Here is a 22,556-nt window from a genome sequence, read left to right as displayed (position 1 = left end):
CCCGTTTGCCCCCCTTTTTTTTGGTGAACTTAGTTGGCGCTTCCGCAGCACCCTTGCGTGAGCGCGGGACCACAATGTTATTCAGTTGGTTTAGTTCAGGATCCATCCGTGGTTTCTCTCATGGCTTATTATAGTTTTGCACCGGTAAATCTCATGAGTAAACCAATACGTGAAACTGGATGGCTGTTAACACTTAATACGCATTGTGAACTAGTCCCCCTTTGCAGTGTTAGTTTGGGGCTACTGATATTACTCTCATGCGAGGGTGACAGTTTTCGTGGATATGAAATAATGGCCGCATGAACATGTTTTTGTGATGGCATGAAACTATGAAAAACAAAAGACAACTCGGCATTAAACGTTATCAAAGGAAGGCGCTGCTGCTTGCAAACACGCACACGGGCCAAATAGCGGTGGAAGTGAAATTGCCAAAATGCATGCTCCTTCCAGCATGCGTGTGAAGCGTTCATTTTCGGTTTTACGCGGAGCCCATGAATGTATCGCTGATGAGAATGTCTGACTTCTTTCTGCTGTAATGACAACTTGCACCATTAAACTTTTTTTTTTTTTTTTGTCTTGCCACAGGACTATGAGCAAGAGGCACAGGTATCTCCTAAGATGGAAGACAGTGAGCACTTTGACAGCGCTGGTGAACTTGAGGTGAGCTCTAACAAAATCCAGGTGCCTGGATTGATGTCTTTTTTGAGCCTGTTAGCGTTTTGCGCTAATAACTCTACTAAGCTGAAAGCACTGCGATAGTGCTTTTGTAAAAAGGATCTAGAAGAGTATGAATGCACAGGCCTAGATTCATGTGCATAGACTACGTGAACCTTGTTATTCATGTGCAAACAGTTTATTGTGTACCTCCAAATATCTGCGAATGTCGCTCATTCTGCTGTGAGTGTACTGTTTGCTTTATTTATATAATGCTGGCAGCTGCTTCCTGACAGCAAGGAAGTGGGAGCGAAGCACACAATCAGTATCCTGATCCACTAAGTGAAAATACAAATACAACAGTTTTGAAATCTAAATATGGTACAGGGCTTTTGTGAGGTAATAAAATTACAGCAGTAGCTGATTAATGATCCATCCCTGGGTGTGGTGCCTGCTGTTAGCTCTTGGTGTCATGAACGGCATTGTTCAATACTCGTTGAAGCAAGTATTTTGCTAAGAGATGTGGAACACTGAGGGATATGATGCGCATTTTAAAGTTACGTGTACATCTCCAATGCACATGGTTGGAGTCTGTGACGCAGAGCTGCCATGGAGTAGTTGAAAGCTATATAGGGGCCAAAAGTGCCCACAACACCAGATTTGCGAGAAAGTCAATTCTTGCTTAGCCAGAGGTCATAGCAGGTTCGAATACAGTTTCAGCCTGTAGTAGTTTTTGCAACCTACACAGTGGCTCATTAAATTACTATAAGGCTCTTGTAAAACAGGACATAACATCACATTTGCTGTGAGGCCTGTGTGCTAGAAATTTTTGGCCCCAGGGTAGTACATTACTAAACATACTGTGTGAAAGGAAAACAAAAACCTTGGCCCTTTGCAGCTAAGTGTTGGACCCAAACTGCCATGCGAAAATATTGCTCCGATCACATGTTGGAAGGCACTCGAGATGCAACTTATTTGTGTTTTTTGGGTTGGTTGCTCCATCTCTCAGCAGCATTTTTAAGCTGTCGACTGCGGTGTTTTCTTTTTGTCTCCATATGAGGGCAGCATTTTTTTTTTTCAAACGTAATGAAGAGGTTCTAGCGTGCAGTTGTGGTGATTCGAGCATGCAGTTTGGGATCTGTACTGCTGACCAGATAGTGACATCTTCTGCCCGTGTATATTATGGATTTATGGATGAAACTCGCTTGAGTTTAGTGAGTTGGATGATGGGGGGGGGGGGGGGGGACTTTAATGTGGAGGAGTATGTGCTGCCTTTGGGTCAAATGTCCTTGGATAACAGCATGTGAAAAGACATTGCCCGTGGTGACCATGGAGGCAGTGCTTTGAGTGGCGATCGCCTACGGCATGTTGCAGGCAGCTGGAGACTGAACTCTGATTCTATCAAGATTACAGAAATATTTCCTTCATACTGGGAGCTTGATTACTGTAGAAACACATGTATAACTTGGGCTTGCATCTAGTTTGAGGAGTATTTCGGGGATAGCCAATGTGAGAAAAAAAAGTTTTCACTCGAATTATAGCCGAATGGAAACAGAAACTGAATGCATTTATTTACACACGTATTCATCGTTGTCTGATGCACTTTCTTCTGATACTCGCTTATCAGAGATGTCCTCCCACAGCACCTCATCTTCAGTGCAATCAGGGGGGTTGAAATGGAGCACTTTTTGAAGGCACTATGAACGAGCGCCTCGGAAACACAGGCCTAAACCTCGGTGATTCATGCGCACAGCATCGCTAGCGAGGCCTGTTTCAGCCGTTGGGCAGGGGTCACTTCCATCTCTGGACCTCATCCACCCCATATACAGGCACTTGATATGGGCCTTAAATGGTTTATTGAGGCATGTATCAAGCGGCTGCAGCTGCGATGTCATCCCGAACGAGGAGCTCGGTGCGTGAATCGTGCAGCAGTCGCTGCATGGAGGTGACACCGAAACGCGTCGAGCAAGAGTATCGATGGGAGCCCCAGCAGTACTTCGTCGCTCCCGAACGAAGTCGGTCAGTTCGGTCAATTCCCGTAAACCGTCGGAAAACACTCCATTTTCTGGCCCCCGCAAACTACTTCTCAGGCCGCTGCACACAAAGAGGGCCTCCTTCTATTTCCCCCAACCACGAATGCTTCGCTTGTTTACACTAAACTGCCGCCCCGCAGTACAGTTGCCGATGGTTTCGGCAGCTGAGACCACCTTTCTTTTAATGGCAGCCGAATACTTCTTTCGCAATCCTGACATGGCGTGTGGACCTCGTGAAGCACGCCAAGCGGTTGCAGTGGCGGCTGTGGCCAGTGGGACTAACGCTACCTAACGCAGAAGTCTGATCGTGATGATAGCGCCGTGCAGTACTGAAGCCAAGACTGAATTCCGGCTGAAAATTCTTGGGGTCCGCATATAGTACAGGGCAGAAATTTCACATCATAAAATATAGAAAAAAACCTCTGACTATATGTGTGTTTCTACGGTACTTCCAGCTGTTTTTTATCGATGAGCTCACAGAAATGGTGCAAGAAGTGAATTGGTATGGAATCGACGAAATCGAAAGTGTGAATCCTCTGCGAGAGCAGTCAAGCTGAAAAACATGGCATGTGGTATCCATATCAGAGTTCAAGACATCCTTGGTCGCTATATGGAGATGGTGCTGAATCGAAAGCCTGACATCAAGGAGTATTTCATCCGGAAAACTTCACTCGCACCAGATTTTGTAACATATTCGGAAGCTGCGTGTTTGTCTGTCTGAAGAATCTTGGTCTGGCTTGCAAACGTGGCACACCAAGATCGGAAATGCTGTAGGGTGCAAGGAAAGAAAGCGCCGAGAGCATTTCAATGCGGAACAGGAAATCTGTGTGTTGGCTTCAAAAGCAAAATGTCATGCAAATGTAATCGTACATAAAAGCCGATGGAGTGGGGATTCCGTGTAGTTGCACTGGCTGACTACAAGACTGGGCATGTTTCGGCCTTTTTGCCATATCACGGAAGCACTACAATGGAGCATCTCTGTCGACCAGACCTCCCATTCACATGTCGAATTCTTCTGCACCTCTTAGATCAAGTGCTCCTTGTCAGTGGTGATTCTGGGTACTACTCGTACACTGAATGGTGTCACGTGTCACCACTACGCTTGCCGAGAAACAGCTTTCAAAATATGTGTTCCTCACACGCATAGTCGTGCAACGAGAGAGAAAGATCAAGATAGGTGAAGTGGCTGCTTATCTGTGGACATGTTGACTCTAACAGGGTGGGTACAGGTCCTTGAAATGCTAGAAAGCCCTTGAAGGGCCAGTACACAGGCTCCGACTTTTTTTTACGCCTCCCAAACTAGCTTGCTAATTCGTGCAGGAGGCCTCGGCGAGCACATTTTGCGAATACCGCAGCGTTGTGCACCGCGCAGACACTCCGTTTTGAAAAACAATTCCCGTGCCCCTCTCAAGTTCCTTTCACCCATGCAGTGATGTAATCTTGCCCGCGGGTAACATTGCGTAACACTGACTTCGTTGATTGGTCCTTTGCACAACGAAACAATGCCTTGGCCCTGCGGTGATGCAGTTTTGGCCGTGCAGTCCGCATTTTCATTTTCCAGTGCTGGCCTTTGCCGTTTTGGTAGACCTGAGACCCGATTATTTGGGGCTTGTAGTAACATTTTTTAGATTTTCCTGGCTGTCGATCTGCTTTCTCCTACTAACATTAGTAAGAGTTCTGATTGAGGTGGCTAACGCTCGGTGATTGGGTCTTGCATGGTGTTTGTATTGCTGTTTCTGAAATACAGAAATCTTGACTGTACATTGACAGTGGATACTCGCCGAGTACTTGCCTATACAGGCAAGTACTCGCAGTTGTTTGATTCTTATCCAGTTCTGTCCATGAGAGAGCTCATGAACAGAAGCTTGATGGCTCTAGGTTGTCAGAAAGTATTCCAAGGATGAAATTGTCGACGTGACGAAGAGAAAGGAAAAATGAAGCAAGCGTTGCTATTTTGATTGCTCCACTAGATAACTACACAAAAAAGCAGATATTTCTTATTTAATTTTTGTCATTTTAGTGCGCTCAAGCTAATGCCAAGTGCTTTAGAAACATTATGGTAAAAAATGCATACCTCGGATGCTGTTCTGTGTCCTTGAAAAAAAAAATTACGAGGGATGCATAGAACTTTGTAAGAATGCGAAGATGAAAGCCTAGTTGGTCCCATAACGATGTGGAATGAGGCTAAGAGCCCACACGACAACATAGAGCTGCCAAGCAATGGAGTTTTTGAAATGCATCAGCAGCACAAGAACCCAAAACCTAGCGAACAGAAGCAGCCAAACTGGGCCAGGCCCCCAACTAGAAGGGAATGTGACTGGCGCGTCTCCCCCTGTCTAAACCTTGCATGCTTGGCAGGGCAGTCACTGCAAGACCGGTGTGGAGCACGCGTCTCACCCTTCCTCACACCCCTACTGTGCTGCTGCTCACAGACACGGTGCAAAGACCAAGCGCGCAGGCAGCTTGCATGCTCATGTGCTTTCTTCATTTTTTCACTCATGCGATGCCGCAAAGATGACTTGGACTATGTAGACATGCGGGTGATGTTTGGTTGAGTCACGCCTGTACCTATCACTTGAATAGTCCAAAAAGTAAAGCTGGAGGCCTTGCCCAATACAAGAGAGTCTCGGCAAAGCTGGACATACCCAACATAATTTTTGTTTCTCTAGTGCTATTGGAGACGTTGATTATAGCAAAGATGTGCTCCATGAAATGCTGCGCTGCACCATTAGAAAAGCTTTTACAGGGTATTGAAAGTCCTTGATTATCATGAAATTTTTCTCATCAAAACGTGTATTGTTGACGGGTGTGACCACTACTGCACGAGTGCTGTGCTTGCACATAAATCACTGAAATGTGGGAGGAAGCTGTGCCCGATTGAAGTCTCTGTTGTGAAGAGCCACCTTTTGATAAAAATGCAGTTGGCTGCTGATGGAATCGAGGAACTGAGACACCTATACCATCGACGAAAGCGTACTAAACAGCTTGGTGGTGACATGCATTCAAAACGAAAAAAAGAGGCGCCCACCTGCAAGTTCCCAATGCCATGAGCGCTTGGATGGCAAGCCACACTTCATATATAAGAACCCGAGTGGTAACACCAAGGACTGTGCCGTGTGCAGTGATCGAAAGAAGAAAGGTGGCAGGAGGGAAACTGAAACTGTTTTCTACTGCGAAACTTGTAGTTCACATCCTGGCCTCCACCCTGGTGACTGCTTCAAGCATTACCATACTGTGCTTGAGTACTGCTGACAGCCAGGAGTATAGAGAAATGATTATCAAATAAATTCCCCAACTTGTGCACGTGTACTGGGCATATTTTTCTGCATGGTGCCCAAAATGCACAAAATTGCCTCTAATGTGAGCTGTCACAAATGGGGCAAAGACTTACAACCAAAAGGGCATTTAAAAGAGTACCGACACCAACATCTTACATCTTGTTTTTTCTGTTGCAATAAGTAGCTAATGAACCACTTATCCCAGCTGGAAACCTCGTTCACTCGAGCATGTGATGATTAATTTTTTGGAGACAGCCCAGTCGCAGTTTTGGTTACAAAGAGCGCCAAGTGAGGCGGCACCCAGAGTGGTTGTCACGTAAACATAGCTGGCTACGTGAGCACACAAAATCGCGTTCACATCAGCACCGCGCGGACATCTCTTTTCAGTGAAGGCTCCCTGGGTGCTGCTGTAATCCCCTTTGGGACGTTACAAATATGCGTGACCCCCCAAAAATGCACTGCCGCGTGTAAGTCTGCCCCCTCTTTCCACTGAAAAGGTCTGCTAGGAGGGAACGCTCGCAAGGATTGTGGCAGCCAACACAAACTCGTTACGCAGGTGGTGGTTGGTTGTTTACACGTGCAACATGCACTTTACAACTGATTTCAAATGTTTTCTAGGCTATATTATTCATTGATATTTCGCAGATGATGCATGTGTGTCCGCTCAAATCTATCCCACAAGTTATCTCGCCTTCAAAATTTTGTGTCAGTACTCATTTAAGAAAACAAACGCAAACATGGCTGTATAATGTGAACAGTGGGAGACCTGCCGTGCTTGTTGAGGTATTTCCCTGCTGAGCTCGAGGACGGAGATTAGATTCCCGGCCACGGAAGTCACATTTCGACGGGTGTGAAGGGAATAAATGGCCATGTGCCTATATGTAAGCGCAGGTTTTATAAAGAACCCAAGGTAGTCAGAATATATCTGGAGTCCCCCGCTATAGTGTGCCTCGTAATCGTATCAGGCTTTTGGCGTAAAACCTTGGAATTCCGTTTTCGACACATGCACATTGCAATAAGATACTTCTGCAGGCAGGCAGACACGAGTGACTACAAACACTGATCATTTATGGCAGTGCTCATTGGAGCTCATTGGAAACAAGGATGATGTAGAACATTACAATAGACAAGATCTTATGTTCTGTGTCATCCTTGTTTCTGATGCACACTGTTAGTCACCATGAGCTATCGTGACAACCATCTGCCAACCAGTACGTCTCATTACTAACACTGGGACCACACATGCAAAAGATATACAGAGCTCAGCATTGACAGCAATTTTGGGTACTGTCCGTCTCTCACAAACACGATGCGCACTTGTTTCCAATGTAGTATGGTCTTGCATCAGAGACAAGATTGAGCTCTTCTTAGATTTGGAAACCTGTGCTGAAATGGAAGAAAACAGCAACAGTTAAAGACAGTTAAAGAGAGCTTGAGCAGCCTGTTTACACTCCGGTTGAAGCGATGGATGCTAACAATTTCCATGAACGCATATATTGGGCGAGGTATCACTTGCGCAGGACACCTGTGCGAGAGGCGGAACGTGCAATGCATCTCTCGCTCCCCTTTCAAGCCAATTCAGCAGAGTGTGATAGGGCACTTGGTTGCGCTACTTTGTGGCCAAGCTGGCCACGCCTTGGCAAGAGGCAATCTACACAGTTTCTCACACTGGCTCAGCACACTAACCTGTGCCTAGCTGAACGTAAGCAACGTTTTTCTAGAAGTGTCTGAGTTGAAAGCAATGAGGAATGCCAGTAGTGGCACCAAATTGCGGTTTAGATTTTTGTGCATGAGATGAGATCAACACTTGCTGTTCGTTCACTCTGATCAGGAGGAAAAGTTAATGAAGGCTTATGCTGAAAAATGTGGAAGTTGTGTTGAAGATAAGTATGCGGAATCCAAAAAAAATGTTCAATAGTCTGACATGAGAACAAGATTTCACATTTGGCATCTGGACCCTACAATCTGTTCAAGGATGCATACTTACAAGAACTGAAATCTGGGCAAGCTTGTAAGATTGCAGACTTGAGCAGGTAGGGCAAAAAAACGAAGGCAGAAGCGAGGAACAGACACACGAGAGGAGCGCTAACTTCAAGCTAAAGTTTATTCTCTGAATTCATGCCTGTTTATCATTCAGCAAAGATCAGAAAACCACATCATCACCCATGAACACCTCATCCCTCTCCTACAACGATAATGTGTTGTTATTTTGTAGTTATCAGTTGGTATATCGTAGGTGCGTGTGTGTCCACACAAATCTATACCACAAGCCATCTTGAATTCAAAATTTTGTGTCAGTACTCCTTTAAGTGGAAAGCATACATCCACCACATGTTACCAGTACTAACATACGGGGCAGAAACTTAGAGGACAACAAAGAAACTTGAGAAGTTAAGGACTACACAGTGTGTGATGGAACGAGAAATGATATCTGTAACATTGGAGGATAGGAAGCAAGAAAGCAGTGTGGATCAGGGAACACACATGGGTAGCTGTTAACCCTTGTTGCCATTATGAGAAAGTGGATTTGGGTGAGTCACGCAATACGTAGGAGAAATAACGAATGCATAACTGCGAAGTCTCCCGGATTTTCCAGGAGACTCACGGATTTTGATGTTTGATTTCTTACGTTTCTACGGTTGGCAAGAAAATCTCCCGGAAATTCAAATTTCAGTGCGTGATCTGGCCACATTCACAAAAATGCAGCCCAATTCTATCCAGCCTTTTTGCGAACCCATCGCATATAGCATTAAATAAACCAATTTAGGGGGCGTTGATGTAAATGTACAGTACAATCTTGGTGATATGAAACTGGCTGATACGAATTCAAGAAATTCCCCAACTAAATTCCACTGTGGCCATTGGGCCAAAATTCGGATGTTCTGAATGCTTTGCCGCGTGGCGGTGTGATACGAACCTCGGTGCCAAACCCATCTGGTGACGGCCGAGAGCAGCGTGCTGGAAGCTTCGGAACTACGTGCGCGGCCAGCGCGCACGCCATCAGGACTGTGGCTATCGTCAGTCATAACCGCTGTGGACGATACCGCGATATCTCTTGGCACGATCATGTCAGGCGACGACGAAACTGATGGAACTCCGAAAGTGCACGCGCGTCCAACGCTTAACCAGTCAAAGCTACGCTGCTTTCCGCAAATGCTGCGGACAAAACCGCGGCAGTTGCGATCATAGCAACAAATGATGTAGTTTTGAAGGCACGTGGATTGAAATCGCAACTACCGTTTGCCGTAACCACCGCGCACAAAACTGCGGTCGCTAACGACGCGATCATCGATAGCAACTACGAGCTCCGAACGTACGTGGCTAACGCAGCGGTAGATTAAAGGCAATATAGTCAGAAAAAAGGCACAAAGCGGCTACCTGTTGATCTTTGCTTATGGTAGAGCAGACTTCGGCATTTAATTTTCAGTTGGCCTCAAGCGAAGTTTTGGTGTGTGCTTTTGCGGCAGTCAGCTGCGCCGTCCCTTATTGGTCCGTTCACGTGTGTCCTGGAAAGACTAAGCGAGTTCTTTCGACGGAAATAAGTGTTTCGTGCCGTATATCGTGGTTTGAAAGCAGGTTTTGCTCGGTTTTTGATGATACGAAATTTCGGGCAGTACAAATGTTTTCGCTCCCCCTTGAGACTAGCTGTTCGGGACTCCACGTCCCCCCCTTTCTTTTTCAGTATGTTTTTTAAAAAAAACTGGGGCGAGGGGAGGTAATTCAGGTCTGTTATTTAGTCAGGTTGTGGATGCGGTTCTGGCCACAGCAGCCTTGTTTAGGTCGAAGCTAAATACAACAATACCTATGTATTTATATTTAGGTCCACGCTAAAGCCCGAAAAGGTCAAAATCAATCCAAAGTCCACCACTATGGTGTACCCCTTAGTCGTATTGTGATTTCGGCGTGTACAGCCTTAAAATTAAATTGATGATTTTAAAGGGAACTGGCCCTGCTACACATTTGTAGGTCATGTGGTGGGCACACTGTTAATGTCATTAAGCCAAAAGAATGAGATTATGAAAACAAAAACTTAATGTGCATGGGCATGCTTGCACTGGCCGGGAATGGTTTCTGCTCAAATACCTGCACCGCAAGCCTTGTGTCCAATACAGATTACCATATTTGCCTTGGTTAGTGACTTAAAGGGACCGTCAACTGATTTTTCTTGACCCAGTTTTTTACGCCGCGACAGGAAGCTTACCCTTCGTAGCGTTCGCAGCTGCAGTGGTTTATCCTAAAAGCACGTAGTTATTTTATAAGCAGTATTTTTCGATCTGAAAGGCTCCAAACACGCATGAAGGCTTGCTCCAACAACGCTGAGAATTGATAGCGATGCCGCTAGCCCTTGTGAAAGCTGTCGTCGTTCTGCTTTCGCAGGAGTTACTGTAGCTATGCTTAACCACCTTTATTTTGAGCTTTCCAACCATTTTTGAAAATAGCAAACTGTTACAATGAGATGATGTGGCTTTATACACCTTCTCGGTATCTGTACAGCGTTGTGTGCGCCTGCACCTAAGGTTGCCCACGCCTGTGTCATGGATGGTTTGTCCCTACATGGGATCATTACGCCAAGCGAAGGCAGCGCCACTTTGTTGCATACAACTAACGCAGGCCTATATGTACATTTTTATGGAGTAATGTCTTTTAATATAAAGAAATCAACAATATTTCAGTACTAACAGAAAATTCATCGAACGCATAAACCAATCAATGGTCACGTGACCGGCTTCATCGGACCGTGTATGATTTTGCCGCCAGAGGTCATTTTTCGCGACTTTCAATGAAGAAATAAAAATATAAATCCGCCTCTCACGAGATAAACAGGGTTGGTTTGAGTCAATGCGACGGACAATCTTTCTATCAGTGCAGTCATCTCATTTCATTTTCTGGGTAGTTGTCGGTCCCTTTAATACCCATGTTACACGGACAGCCTAAACCTCGGTTAGTGTAACCGCGGTTACGCGTAACCGCGGTTCACTTATGTTACACGGTATGCGAACCGCGGTTATGCCGCTAACCGCGGTTGTACCAAACCGAGCTTTGCGACCTCGGTTAGCCGGCTAACCGAGAAAATGGCGGCCTCCATGATGGACGTGTGTACGCTGCGAGCGTTCGTGAAAAACGAACGAATTGGACTGCACGAACCACATAAAGCCTGATTAGACTTTGGGAAAACAATTACCGTCATCTGCGGAGCACCTCAAGGAATGCGAAAGTGGACGCGGCAATAACAGCCGAGTGGAACGCCGGACTGCCGCCAGACGCAGAGCCATTCACGCCAAACAAGTCCGCTTTAACCGAGGTCGCTTGTGCGCCATGTAACATCGGCGAACCGTGGTTGGCGCTAACCGTGGTTCAACGCGGTTAACCGTGGTTGGTCGTAACTGCGGTTAACTTGCCTGTGTAACAAGGGTATAAGGTGGCGGTCTCACTCCGGCGGTACGAACACATCGTCTTTGTCACTTTTCCATCTGATGAGGCGGCTGTTCTCCGTGTTTTATATAGTTGACTTATATACCATTGAAAAGCTTGGTCTTTGTCCATTTCAAATATATTTATTAAAAACAAGTCAGCTATTAGTACTTGGGGATGGATAGCCAAGATTAAGTGCAAGTTACACGGTTTTGGCCGACTTTGCCTCAGCAGTGACCATTTTTTGAAAAATCTGCTACAGTTACAGCACTGTTCTTTGCGCAGCACTTTCAAGACCAATTTACCTATTTCCTCAACATAGCAAATTCATGTTGGACTTCTACTTTTTTGTTGCTTAGCTTATGAAAACAACCGAATTTAGTACCTTTCGCAGCAGACTGTCCAGTCACCATTCACTAGAGAAAGTTCATTTACGGGGTGTATGTTGAGCATAAGATTTTCCGTCTGAATGCTTAATTTCATCGATGTGCATGTTCTACTTTTTAAATTGTATTCATCTAAATTCGACAATACTCTTAATATAGGGACCTACCTTGGCCCATTTTCGTGGAAAGCTACTGAAGTTCTGTGGCTGAATTTGCACGTAGAGAAACTAGAGTCCCTCCCTGATCTATTTCTTCAACGTAGTGTTTTTCAATAAAGCAAGCAGAAATGCGATACGAAGTTCGTAAACTGTCTTAATTTTTTTCATGCTGCAAACGTCAACAAAACCGGTGTAATCTTCAAACAGTGCTGAAGTCTGAGCATCTGTTGCTTAAAATATAGCAGTTAAAGTCTCCTGATATAGTTTTACACACGAATCAAACACAAATACTGCAAGAATACTGCGAAATCTACATTATCCTTATCGCTACAACGTAAGTCTTCCTCTAGTGCCACCTAGACGGACAAAACGAAATCGTTGAATTTGAAAGTTCCCCATCTCTCAGAGTGTAGCATGCAAAAACATTTTACCTCAGGGGAAAGTGTCTTTTCTCACTTCGAACCACACACCACCATCTGTAAGTCTTTTCTTTTTGCTTCTACTAGGGATAGCCTAGGGAATAGGATTATGCACGCTGTCAATGAAGGCTCCTGTGTGGCGTGATCTCACCTGGACTTTTTAATACGCGTGACCCCCCAAAAATCCACCTCAGTTTTTGTACTCCTGTGCAACAGCTCAGAAAGAAGGTGACCCTTCCCTCCGTTGAAAATACCCTCTACCAAAATACCCTCTACGGATGGGGTGAATGTCTTCAGGTGATGTCCCTTTTGTGTGTGTGCGTGTGTTTGTGGCTGCTGTGTCTGAGGCCCTTCTTGGGCAACCACAAAAAAGTGAGGGGTGTGCAGCGACAGGCAAAAGAAGGCAGATGAAGGGACAGTGCACGTGTGATACGAGCGTGGGCGAAGTATGTTTGACTATCATCTCGTTGTTTCTTTTCCTTTTTTTGCAGTCAAACGTACAGTTTTACAGAAGTATGGTTAGGTGGGCTAGTTGGCATGAATCCACTGCAGAAACAGCACAAATACGAGACGAAGCACACCTAAAGGAATAACAAGAACACTGTTTTGTAGTTGCTGCATATTTATTTAATTAAACACAATTACTCTGTAGACCTCCACTTCGATCACATGTAGATTGCTCGAATGTCTTTTCTGTGGGCTTCCCTTCATTTATGCATCGTCAGCGTTCGGACCAGGAAAAACAACGGCGCGGCAACTGTGCGTGTCGTGAAAGTAGCCCATTACGTTCAACCGCGCTTGTTCTACTATCATATTGCTAGATTAGGCTACAAGCAGAAATTTGGCAGGATACGCTGGCTCCGACCCGCCGTGTATGGTACACCTTAGCGGGTTATGCGTTGCACTGTTTAGCTCATGGACGTGCGTTTAGTTTCTACTATGACAGGCACATTTCCGCGGCAACGTCACCCGAAAGCGCCGACAAAGCAACTCTGTCGTAGTGTGGGGACAAAGCAACTTTGTCGTAGAGGGTGTTGCCCCTGGCGCCCACTTTGCAAACACCTGTAAAACTTCTCCTTCCCTGACTGCTTTTCTCGCTCTATGCGTGTTTACCCATCCACATTCCAGCGAAGGTGCAGGATCAGCACCAAGGCTTCTCACAGTGTACTTCAGGGATGTCATGCCTCATTGTAAGTTTCCTCTTCCCCCGAGAGAAAGGGGAAAATGAAAAAAAAGGCAGGGATTAGTGGCGAATGGGAAAAAATTATTCGTCTGCTAGTTTGTGGTTGAGGCTTTCGTATGGAAAACAAACTTGCTCGCATCTGTGCAGTAACTATTTTGGAAGCCGTCAGCGAGCCATATTTCCCCGACTGCAGCGAAAAGTGCAGATGGCTACGTGAGCTGTAGCGTTCCCAGCCGCGTGCAGCAAAACAAACGTCACGCGTCCCGACGCCTACTGAAGTGTGGAAACACATGATTTTCAGTACGTCGTCTTCTCGATGAAAGATGTATTTGCAAGCGTAATTATTACACTCGCATAACAGTAACACATCTGCTTTGCGAATTATCATTGTATCCTCGAAAATCATTGATGTGACTGCCATTTGCTTGTTGCATTGCACGGCGACTGATATAGCAGAGAGGTAGCAGGAATAAAGCTTGGACTGAACGAAATAGTTCGACAACACGTGCACAATTTGTGCAATATGAACTAACAACCTCTAGGAAAACTAAATTTAGCAAATAATCCTTTTGCTGATGTAGATCATGTGATAATTTCTAGGCACTCTTCACTGATCAGAGCGCGTGACGTAGCTCATTTACAGTCTCAGTATCGCCGGCATCGGCCGCCATAGACACGTCTTCGAAAAGCTGACCTAGTTTTTGGGTTTCGACTTTTGGCCTATACAGATAGGTTGGGTTTTGCTGAGAAATTTTATTTTTCAATACTCTCAAAAGGACGCAATTCGCATCTGTGTTACGACTTGTGCTATTCGCTGCGGTGCTAGGAGGACTCGTTTTATATATCTGAAAAAAATTGCCTCATATCGCTAAAGCAGAGCACTACATGCCCTCCAAGTATGTATGTCGTGTTCTGTGACCCCATCTTCCGCTCTCTGCCTGCTTGCCACGCTTGCACCACATGGCCGATGTCATCCTAATCACCATTCATATTCTTGAAGATTTCAAATAGCTATGTAACAAACAAAAAGAAAGCGGCGCCCCATACATCTGTTTAGGGATGCATGAGGCTCAGTGTTTTAGCTGGGAGAAAGGCAAAGCCCTTCCGTCGTTCATGCGTATAAGATCACCATTTTTAGGCTTAGTGCAAGGCACGGAAAAGGGGCTTTGTGTATTGATAGCCAGGAAGTAGTGGAAAGGAGCTTTCTGGGTAGCTTCTGAATGTAGTGACATAAATATCAAGCAGACCATGCGCGACACCCGCCCTACATTTACAGTCGAACCAAAGGTGGTGACAGTGGAGGAATCTCTCATTACTATGCACGTGCACAAGGTCGGGGCTGTTCCACACGACCCAACACTGCCGGTGTTCAGGGCCACTGACGAACTTTCTCGAGAAATAACTGCACAACCGAACGATCTTGTATTCTTTTTTAGAGAGGGAGAGAAAGAGTCGGTTCAGAAACCGAACCATTATTTCCAGCAACCCTTGCGGTAGCGTAGCTCAGCGCCTAACCGCTCTATTGTAAATAGTTATACGAAGGAGTGCGGTGATACATTTCCAGCAGAGAGACGCACCTCTTTTCTGGACAGTTGCACGGGAGTGCAAAGGCTCTCTGGGCCGCGCTTCTTTTATTCTTGGGGGTAGGGGGGGGAGGGGAGGGCGTCATGCACATTTGAAACGTTTCAAAGGAGATTGTGGAAGCAGCGGCGCCCCTGAAAAGAATGGGTTAGCTGCAGCAGGGACAGGCTCTTCGCCGTCGCTTGCTGCGACATGCGGAGAGTGCATTTTCCTCCCTTTTTTCCAAACATGACTTGGTGGCGTCTTCTGGTGGCTCAAAAAGAAACTACACTGGAGTGCGACCGCCACCTTAAAAGGTAGCGATGCCCATAAAGAGGAAGGAGCTTCGAAGAAATAGACTGAAAGACACGGAGGTTCACAACAGCAGAAAGTGCACTCGTAATGACTAGAATGCTGAAGCTCTCCGTGTTCACTATGTCCGTACAAAAACAGCAGTCTTGCAAGTTCTCAGAGGCATTGCTAATGGTCAGAGATATGTCAGTGTCAGAGCATTTTATTGCTGTGGCAGTTTCATGGACACTGCAAGTTTTTTATGATCTTCGCAATCACTGTTATGAAGTCAACCAGAGATTTTTCGGCAAGGCGGCTAATTGGACATCTGTGCGGAACTGCCGCATACCCCGTAGAGCCAGTGTATAAGTGTGTCTGAGATTTGAGGCACTGGAACCCTTTGGCGCTCAGTTTTGCAGACTTTTTCTCATGATTCGATATCTGAAACAGCATTACTTGAGGACACAGCAGCTGCTCTGGTGATTATATAATAGTCTGAAATGAGCACTCTCAGATTCTGATTGTTTTAAGATTTTAGAATACCGCACCAGAACTAATCTGTATGCTAATTCATTCTTCGTTCGTTCCATCAGCGAATGGAATGACTTACCAAGTCGGCAAGTGTGGTGTACCAATGAAGATGGGTTTTTCTTGACATTGTAATCCCCCTGCTGCTGTGCATTTGGGCTAAACGGGGTAATCATTGATAAAGAATAAAGAAAAAAAAAAAGCTAGCAGTTGCAGCTGTTCTCATAGTAAGCTTCGCCACAATGCAATGGTGTTGTGCGGTCAAGTGTACCCAACACATTTAGGTGAAATGAATGAAAAAAGGAGAATTTATCTAGGCCATGTTTTATTGCGATAGCAGTTATATGGACACTCTCAGTGGGTTGTTGCCATCGCCGTCAAGTTCTTTATGAAGTCCAAATCGATAACATCGCCCCACACATTGTACATTCTATGCGCGAGTAGAAGCACGCAAGTGTTGGCCTACAGTCGATGGCTCCTCGAGTAGAGACAAAATGCCTCATCCATTTTTCGTTGGTTGAAAGAGAGTCGAGGAATGGAGGAGGGGGGAGACGCTGCGTTGCTCAAGGAGCAACTGCAAACTTTTCTCATCAGGGTGTGTCTGTGAGCTCTGGTGCACGCACTATCTCGACAGATATCAGGAGACTGCTTGTAATCTTGCTGTGCTCTCAATGCTTACTTTGCTTTTAGAGAAATGACAGCATGAAAATCGCTTCGGTCCTAGGAGCAGCCGTATTTCCTTAAACCAGCATTTTGTTGATTTACACAAGATCAGATCCAGAAGAGTTGGCTGCTATCTTTACTTCATATAACATTCCTATTTGTTGGATTGCGTTCATTGCTTTGCCCTTGGGACAAAACTTTTTCTTTTTTTTCAGACAAAACCGTAAGCAGCCAACAGATAAATTGGGTGTGTTATTTTTTGTTTTTAATTAAAGTGTAGTAATTATGAGTTAAAGGGAGAATTGGCTAAAGCAAGATACTGAAGACTGCAACAGCAACCCTGTTCAGCCTCATTCAGGTTACCTTAAGGGTTTCGACTCATAGAATGCAGTGTAGACATTTGAAAGGGTCTGGGACAAGGTGAACCAAGGACTTGGTTGTTTCTGTTTACCTTGACAACATTTTCATTTGCAGACAGTGCAAAAGAAGAGCACCTTTACCTTCTTTTCAAGCATCTCAACAAAGACAGCCTGATCCCAAAGCCTAAAAACAACGCACTTTCGACATGTGGACCCCGGATTTCCCTGGACGTCACATGTCACTGCAAGGCATTGTGCAGCTTGAATTGCAGGGGTTGGAATTCGATCACTTCATCTCCAACTTCTTTCCAAAAGTTTCTGGGGCCCATCAAATTTTGGTGCCTTCAGCAGGGCCCGTTTTCTTTTTTGTGCCACGGAAATGTGGCTGATGACACTGCTGCTCATCTGCTGCCCCACATTCCAGTTTGCCATATGGTCGACGCCTCGGCCAGTTAAACTGGGCTGCTGGTGGAAAACCACTTGCTTTTCTGCAAACACCTGCTGCCTTCTGAAGCATATTTACGGCACCTTCGGGGGCAAACAAGTGTGCTGTCTGTCGCTCTTTAGAACGTTTTACACGTTTTCCGGCCTGCTGACATCCATGTGTGATCACACCACGTTCAGGAAGAGCTGTTCCTCATACAAAGAATGTAAGAGCTTCACTGTAGCACTTTCTCTGTAAGCTTTCTGTAAGCTTGGTGTCACATGTATAGCCCTGAAAATCATGAAGTTGATGCGTCGTCTCATATCAGTGCCCTGTCTTTCTGTTCCATCAATCTCAAGGCCCTAGCTGCTGCCGAAGAGAATTGCGAGGATTGGGGGTAGCACATAAGAAAATTCTAAGGAACTGTTGAGTATTGTAAGTCATACAGAGTAGAATTCCGTTAGCATTGCACATGCCTACGAGGTGACACAATGTGTATCTGTTTTATTATGCCGTACATAGTTTTTTTTTACACACAACAGAGGTGCATGCTCATGTGGGGGCCAGTTTTCTTGCAGTTGTGCACATGCATGCGTATGAATTGAGAGGTATTTACCTGCTGACTAGTGGCTGTGAAACCATTGTGCACTTGGCAAAGAACGCTTCACTCGAAGAAAAGTTTCCTCTACAAGCGACCGTGTACGTGTTTATAAGTATGGCAGTCATACATGCTCGATATCATGCGCTAATATTTCCTACACACAAATAGCATAGCTTGCACCATTCTTATTAATCAAGCGTGTCTCGGCATAGACTGCATGGAAAAGCGGCTCAAGCAAAATGTGCTTCCTTTACTATGCCTAGAATAAAGTGTGAAAAGGTTTGTTTCATAGTAGTTTCGAATACCTGCCTTCCTGTTTGAAATGTTGACACCAGGTTTGTGCTTGTCAGTTGTATGAGTGGAGCTCAAACCGACGAATGCACAAAATTGTGTGATTGAGAAGCGTTTGTGCTCAGTTGTCTCCTCCTTTTCTTTCTTGCACAGAACGATGAATCAAGCATGGACGTAGACCAGCCGGACATGGGACTCATCCCGGTTCATGCGATCAAGAGGGAGGTTGAAGACGATTCGACCGAAGGTCTGACTTCCTCCTCGACGCAGGAAGTTCACGGCGACGACTCTGCCCAGAACGGCGAGGACGGACACTTCCTCCGGTTTGTCACCTCCTACACCGTCAAGGAGGAGGTCCCCGACGAGGAAGACGGCGTCGAAATCGCAGCTCCCCCACCCAGCTCTGGCTGCGGAGTAGTAACACGCGAAGACTCGTCGTCGGCGTGCGCCTTCAAGATTCAAGAGTTCGGCGAGATCCCGGTGGACGAAATAAAGACCGAAGATGGGGTCACACCCACATTTGTTCCACCGGCGATTCCGTCTACGTCGTCGGTGAGAATTAAGACGGAGCCGCCCGACGTCATGGCAAACGGCCTCTCGCACGACCAGGGCTGCCAGGCAGGTGTCGGAGGCCACCCGTCTTCCGTCATCCTGATGCCGCCGGGACTCGTCAGCGAGCCTTCTTCGTCGGTGGCGACGGGCTCGACGGCGTTCGCGGCTAGCAGCAACGGTGTCCTGATGGGTGAGACAGGCATCGTGATCTCAAATGTGCAGTCGGTCTCGGGCACCAGTTCCCAGGAGTGTTTTGCCGAGGACGTGGTCCACTGCCCAAAGTGCATCAACGGCGAGGCCAAGGAGAGGTGCGACAAGTCGACGTGCACGAACATGCCGACACGCACCGTCTTCACGCAGACCGTGGAGCCAGAGAAGCGGACTGTCTGTACGTTGTCACCCTTTCGTTTTTATTGTCTTTCATATCATCGTTGTAATAATTGCTGGGGTTTAACATCCCAAAACCACAATTTGATTGAAGGACGCCGTAGTGGTGGGCTCTAGAAATTTTGACGACCTGGGGTTTTTTAACGTGCAACTTAATCTAAGTACAAGGGCCTCGAGCATTTTCACCTCCATCGAAAATGCGGCCGCGGCGGCCAGGATTCGAGTCCAGCACCATAACCACTAGACCACCGTGGTGGATATATTATCATTGTAAAGGCACAACGAGCTACACAATTTTTTTGTATGCCTTCATTATGTCCAAGCCTTTTAATTTCTCGCATTTCTTGTCTTTTTTCATATTTTTGCTCCTTTCATGTGATTCCTTGCTGTTTTTCCATGTTTCAGCTTACTCTCATTGAGAGCCTTGCTTCTCTCTTGTCTTCTGCTATCTCACCATTTTGCTCTGGCGGCTTGTCCGCATTTCACTTGTGGATTTGCAGTATTTTTGAAGGCATTGGTTTATGTTGGAAGGTGCCACCGAACCTTTGAAGTCTCCCGAATTTTCCGGGAGACTCCCAGATTTCGACCATTTCTTGCGTTTGTTCGGTTGGCGGTAAAATCTCCCAGAAATCGAAATTTCTGTGTGTCATCTGGCCACATTAAGAAAAATCCAACGCGATCCGATCGAGGCCTTTTTCCGAACCCATTGCGTATGACATTATGTAAGCCAATTTAGGAGGTGTTGATGTAAAGGTGCAATAGAACCGTAGTGATACGAAACAGGCTGATAAAATTCGTGAAGTGCCCCAGCCAAATGCCACGATGTGCAATGGGCCAAAATTCGGATGTTCCGAACACGTGTCTGCGTCGCGGTGGGTGATACAACTTCGGTACCGAAACCATCGAGCGACGGCCGAGAGCAGCGTGCCGGAAGCTTCAGAAGTATGCTCGCGACCAGCGCACACACTGTCAGAATTGTGGTTATCGTTTGCCACAACCGCTGTGGACGAAACCGCTGTTGCCCTTGACGTGATCATGTATGGCGACGACGAAAGTTGATAGTGCCCATAGCGCCACGGAAAGAGACGCGCCATCTCAAAACGCTACGTCTTTTTGTGAGCCAGCGTGACAGCATACATAGTAATCATGAGGGATGCAAGATGCCGTTCCACGGATATAAACACAACTGAACAACAAATTAACTCCTCTGACTTCCTTTGTGAGGTGCCACCTAATGGGTACTCTCCCCCAAGAACGCAAAGCAGGCGCGAACGCTAGCCGACGGAGGAGAGTAGGCAAGGACAAGAGGAGAGGGTGGTGAACAGTCGGATCGGGCGCATCTGGCTGGCATTGAAAAAAATAGGAGGCGCTGGCTTTAGCCTCAGTGAGTCGACTCACTAGTTCGTCAGCATAAAATCGGCTTTTTCGATCATAGTGTCAATGCTCATTAATGCCAATACCTCACATAATCGGTGTCTACGCCTTTCAGCATGTATACCTTGAATTAGGAGCTATCAGTTGTTTTGATCCAGTAAGGACATTTTTACGAAATACGCGACTCACATGAGATATTTTTATCAGGAACTTCCCATAAAAGAGTTTGTAGGGAGGGGTTGTCGTGGCACCCCTCCTCTCCTTCATAACTCTAGCCTCTGATTAATAAATATTGAGGTGGCACGTGAAGATTAGTGCGTTGGTGTATGTGTGAATAGACGCGAGTGTAAACGTAAACCGATATAAGGCTGATAGCAATGCTGAGGATGAGTGGATAAGACCATAGATTGGCACTTTAAGGTGGAACTCACTCAGATTCACGCAAGAAATTATTTTGCGCTTGGGGCTCACCCGGACTCAGACTCACCAATATTTTCCTTAACCGGACTCACTCAGACAAACTCACCAAAACATTACTCACCCGGACTCACTCAGACTCCCGGCCCGATCTGAGTCTGAGCGAGTCGACTCATGAGTGAGTTCATCGACCTATGCTTATGACTGCAGTGGAGCGGACTTTGGCACTTAGTTTACAGTTGGCCTCAAGTGAAGCTGTAATGCGCGCTTTCACGGCAGCGAGCTGCGCCGTCCCTTATTGGTCCATTCAGTGTGTCCCAGAAAGACATGCGCGAGTTCTTTCAACTTGTGCGTATATCGTGGTTTGAAAGCAGATTTTGCCAGTTTTTTGATGATACAATATTTCAGGCGATATACAAATATTTTCGATCCCCCTTGAGATTCGTATCCCCGAGATTCTACCGTAGTTGGGAAACCCTACCTGCGTTGTTTGTTTGGCCACTCTAAGTCATTATAAGACCGAAACGCCGATGTTTAAGCTTACGGGGCTGTTAGGGAATGCCCCCCAACCCCCGGAGAAAACATGGGAAACTGGGTGTTTCCGGGATGTTTTTTTTGTGTGTGTGTATGTGCGAAAAAAGGGCGGGAAGTAATTCGGCGCACCTACCCCCCCCCCCCTCTTTCCATGTTTTCCCCCATTTCAGAAATCTCCCGGATTCATATTTCTTTAACTTGGCAGGTATGAATCACTCACGTGCAGAGTGGTGGGCCACTTGGAACCGGAACTTGTAATTTGAGATTGCTTATCTTTGCATGCACAATTACCATGGAGTACCCTGCTATCGGTTGTTAGCCTTCAGCTTCTCTTACAGCCAGACAAGTGGTTTTAATTTCACTGGCTGACAAGTCTCCACTGTGGGGCAGTGGTTATGGTGCTTGGTTGCTGACCTGAATGACGCAGGTTGATCCCTGCCATGGCGGTTGCATTTCGATGGAGGGGAAATAATAGAGGCTGAAGTACTGTGTGATATCAGTGCACGTTGAACAACCCCAGATGTTCGAAAATATAGGCATCCCTCTGCTACAGCATGGCTCATAATGGCGTCGAGGCTTTGGAACTTAACCCTTTGCGGTCCGTTGGCAACATGGCTGTAGCGGTCTACTGTCGGGCACCGCCGGACAAGGGTATTTGTGGTTTAAATTTCGCTGTTTTCTCTCTGCGAGTCGTGCACATTTTTTGTATAAATGAAGTGCCGTCTCTTGAGGAATAAGTGAGCTTTGTTTGTTGAGGTTTACTTTTTTTTTTACACTAGGGTGCAGCACTATGTTCAGCACGGAGCCCAGAGCGTACCCATTCGCGGGCGGTTCGCTGAGAAGCATGGCCACGTTTCCACCGTGTGCGTTTTACGGTGGTGCTTTTAGCGAAAGCGAGGATGACTTTAATGAGGAAGAGAATTACGTGCCTCCACCAGACAGTGATGACAGTGATTCTACAGAAGTGAGTGATGATGACGGCGGTGGTGGAGACAACACCTCTGCTGACACACGGGGGAACAGTACGCAACCACGTGCTGCGGACTGGAAGG

General features: G+C 46.2%; 1 protein-coding gene across 1 annotated transcript in view; it reads left to right on the top strand.

The window, feature by feature from the left end:
• Positions 1-22,556, top strand: part of LOC119373678 (uncharacterized) — a 64,606-nt gene that overhangs the window by 11,608 nt on the left and 30,442 nt on the right. The window contains exons 2-3 of the mRNA XM_037643741.2: positions 586-660; positions 18,394-19,180. Coding sequence (XP_037499669.1) covers positions 586-660; positions 18,394-19,180 — 862 coding nt within the window. The remainder of the gene's footprint in view (positions 1-585; positions 661-18,393; positions 19,181-22,556) is intronic.

This window comes from Rhipicephalus sanguineus, chromosome 11, assembly GCF_013339695.2.
Source record: "Rhipicephalus sanguineus isolate Rsan-2018 chromosome 11, BIME_Rsan_1.4, whole genome shotgun sequence".
Taxonomy (NCBI): Eukaryota; Metazoa; Arthropoda; class Arachnida; order Ixodida; family Ixodidae; genus Rhipicephalus; species Rhipicephalus sanguineus.
Note: the sequence above shows the minus strand (reverse complement) of the source record. Positions and strands in the feature narration are given on the sequence as shown.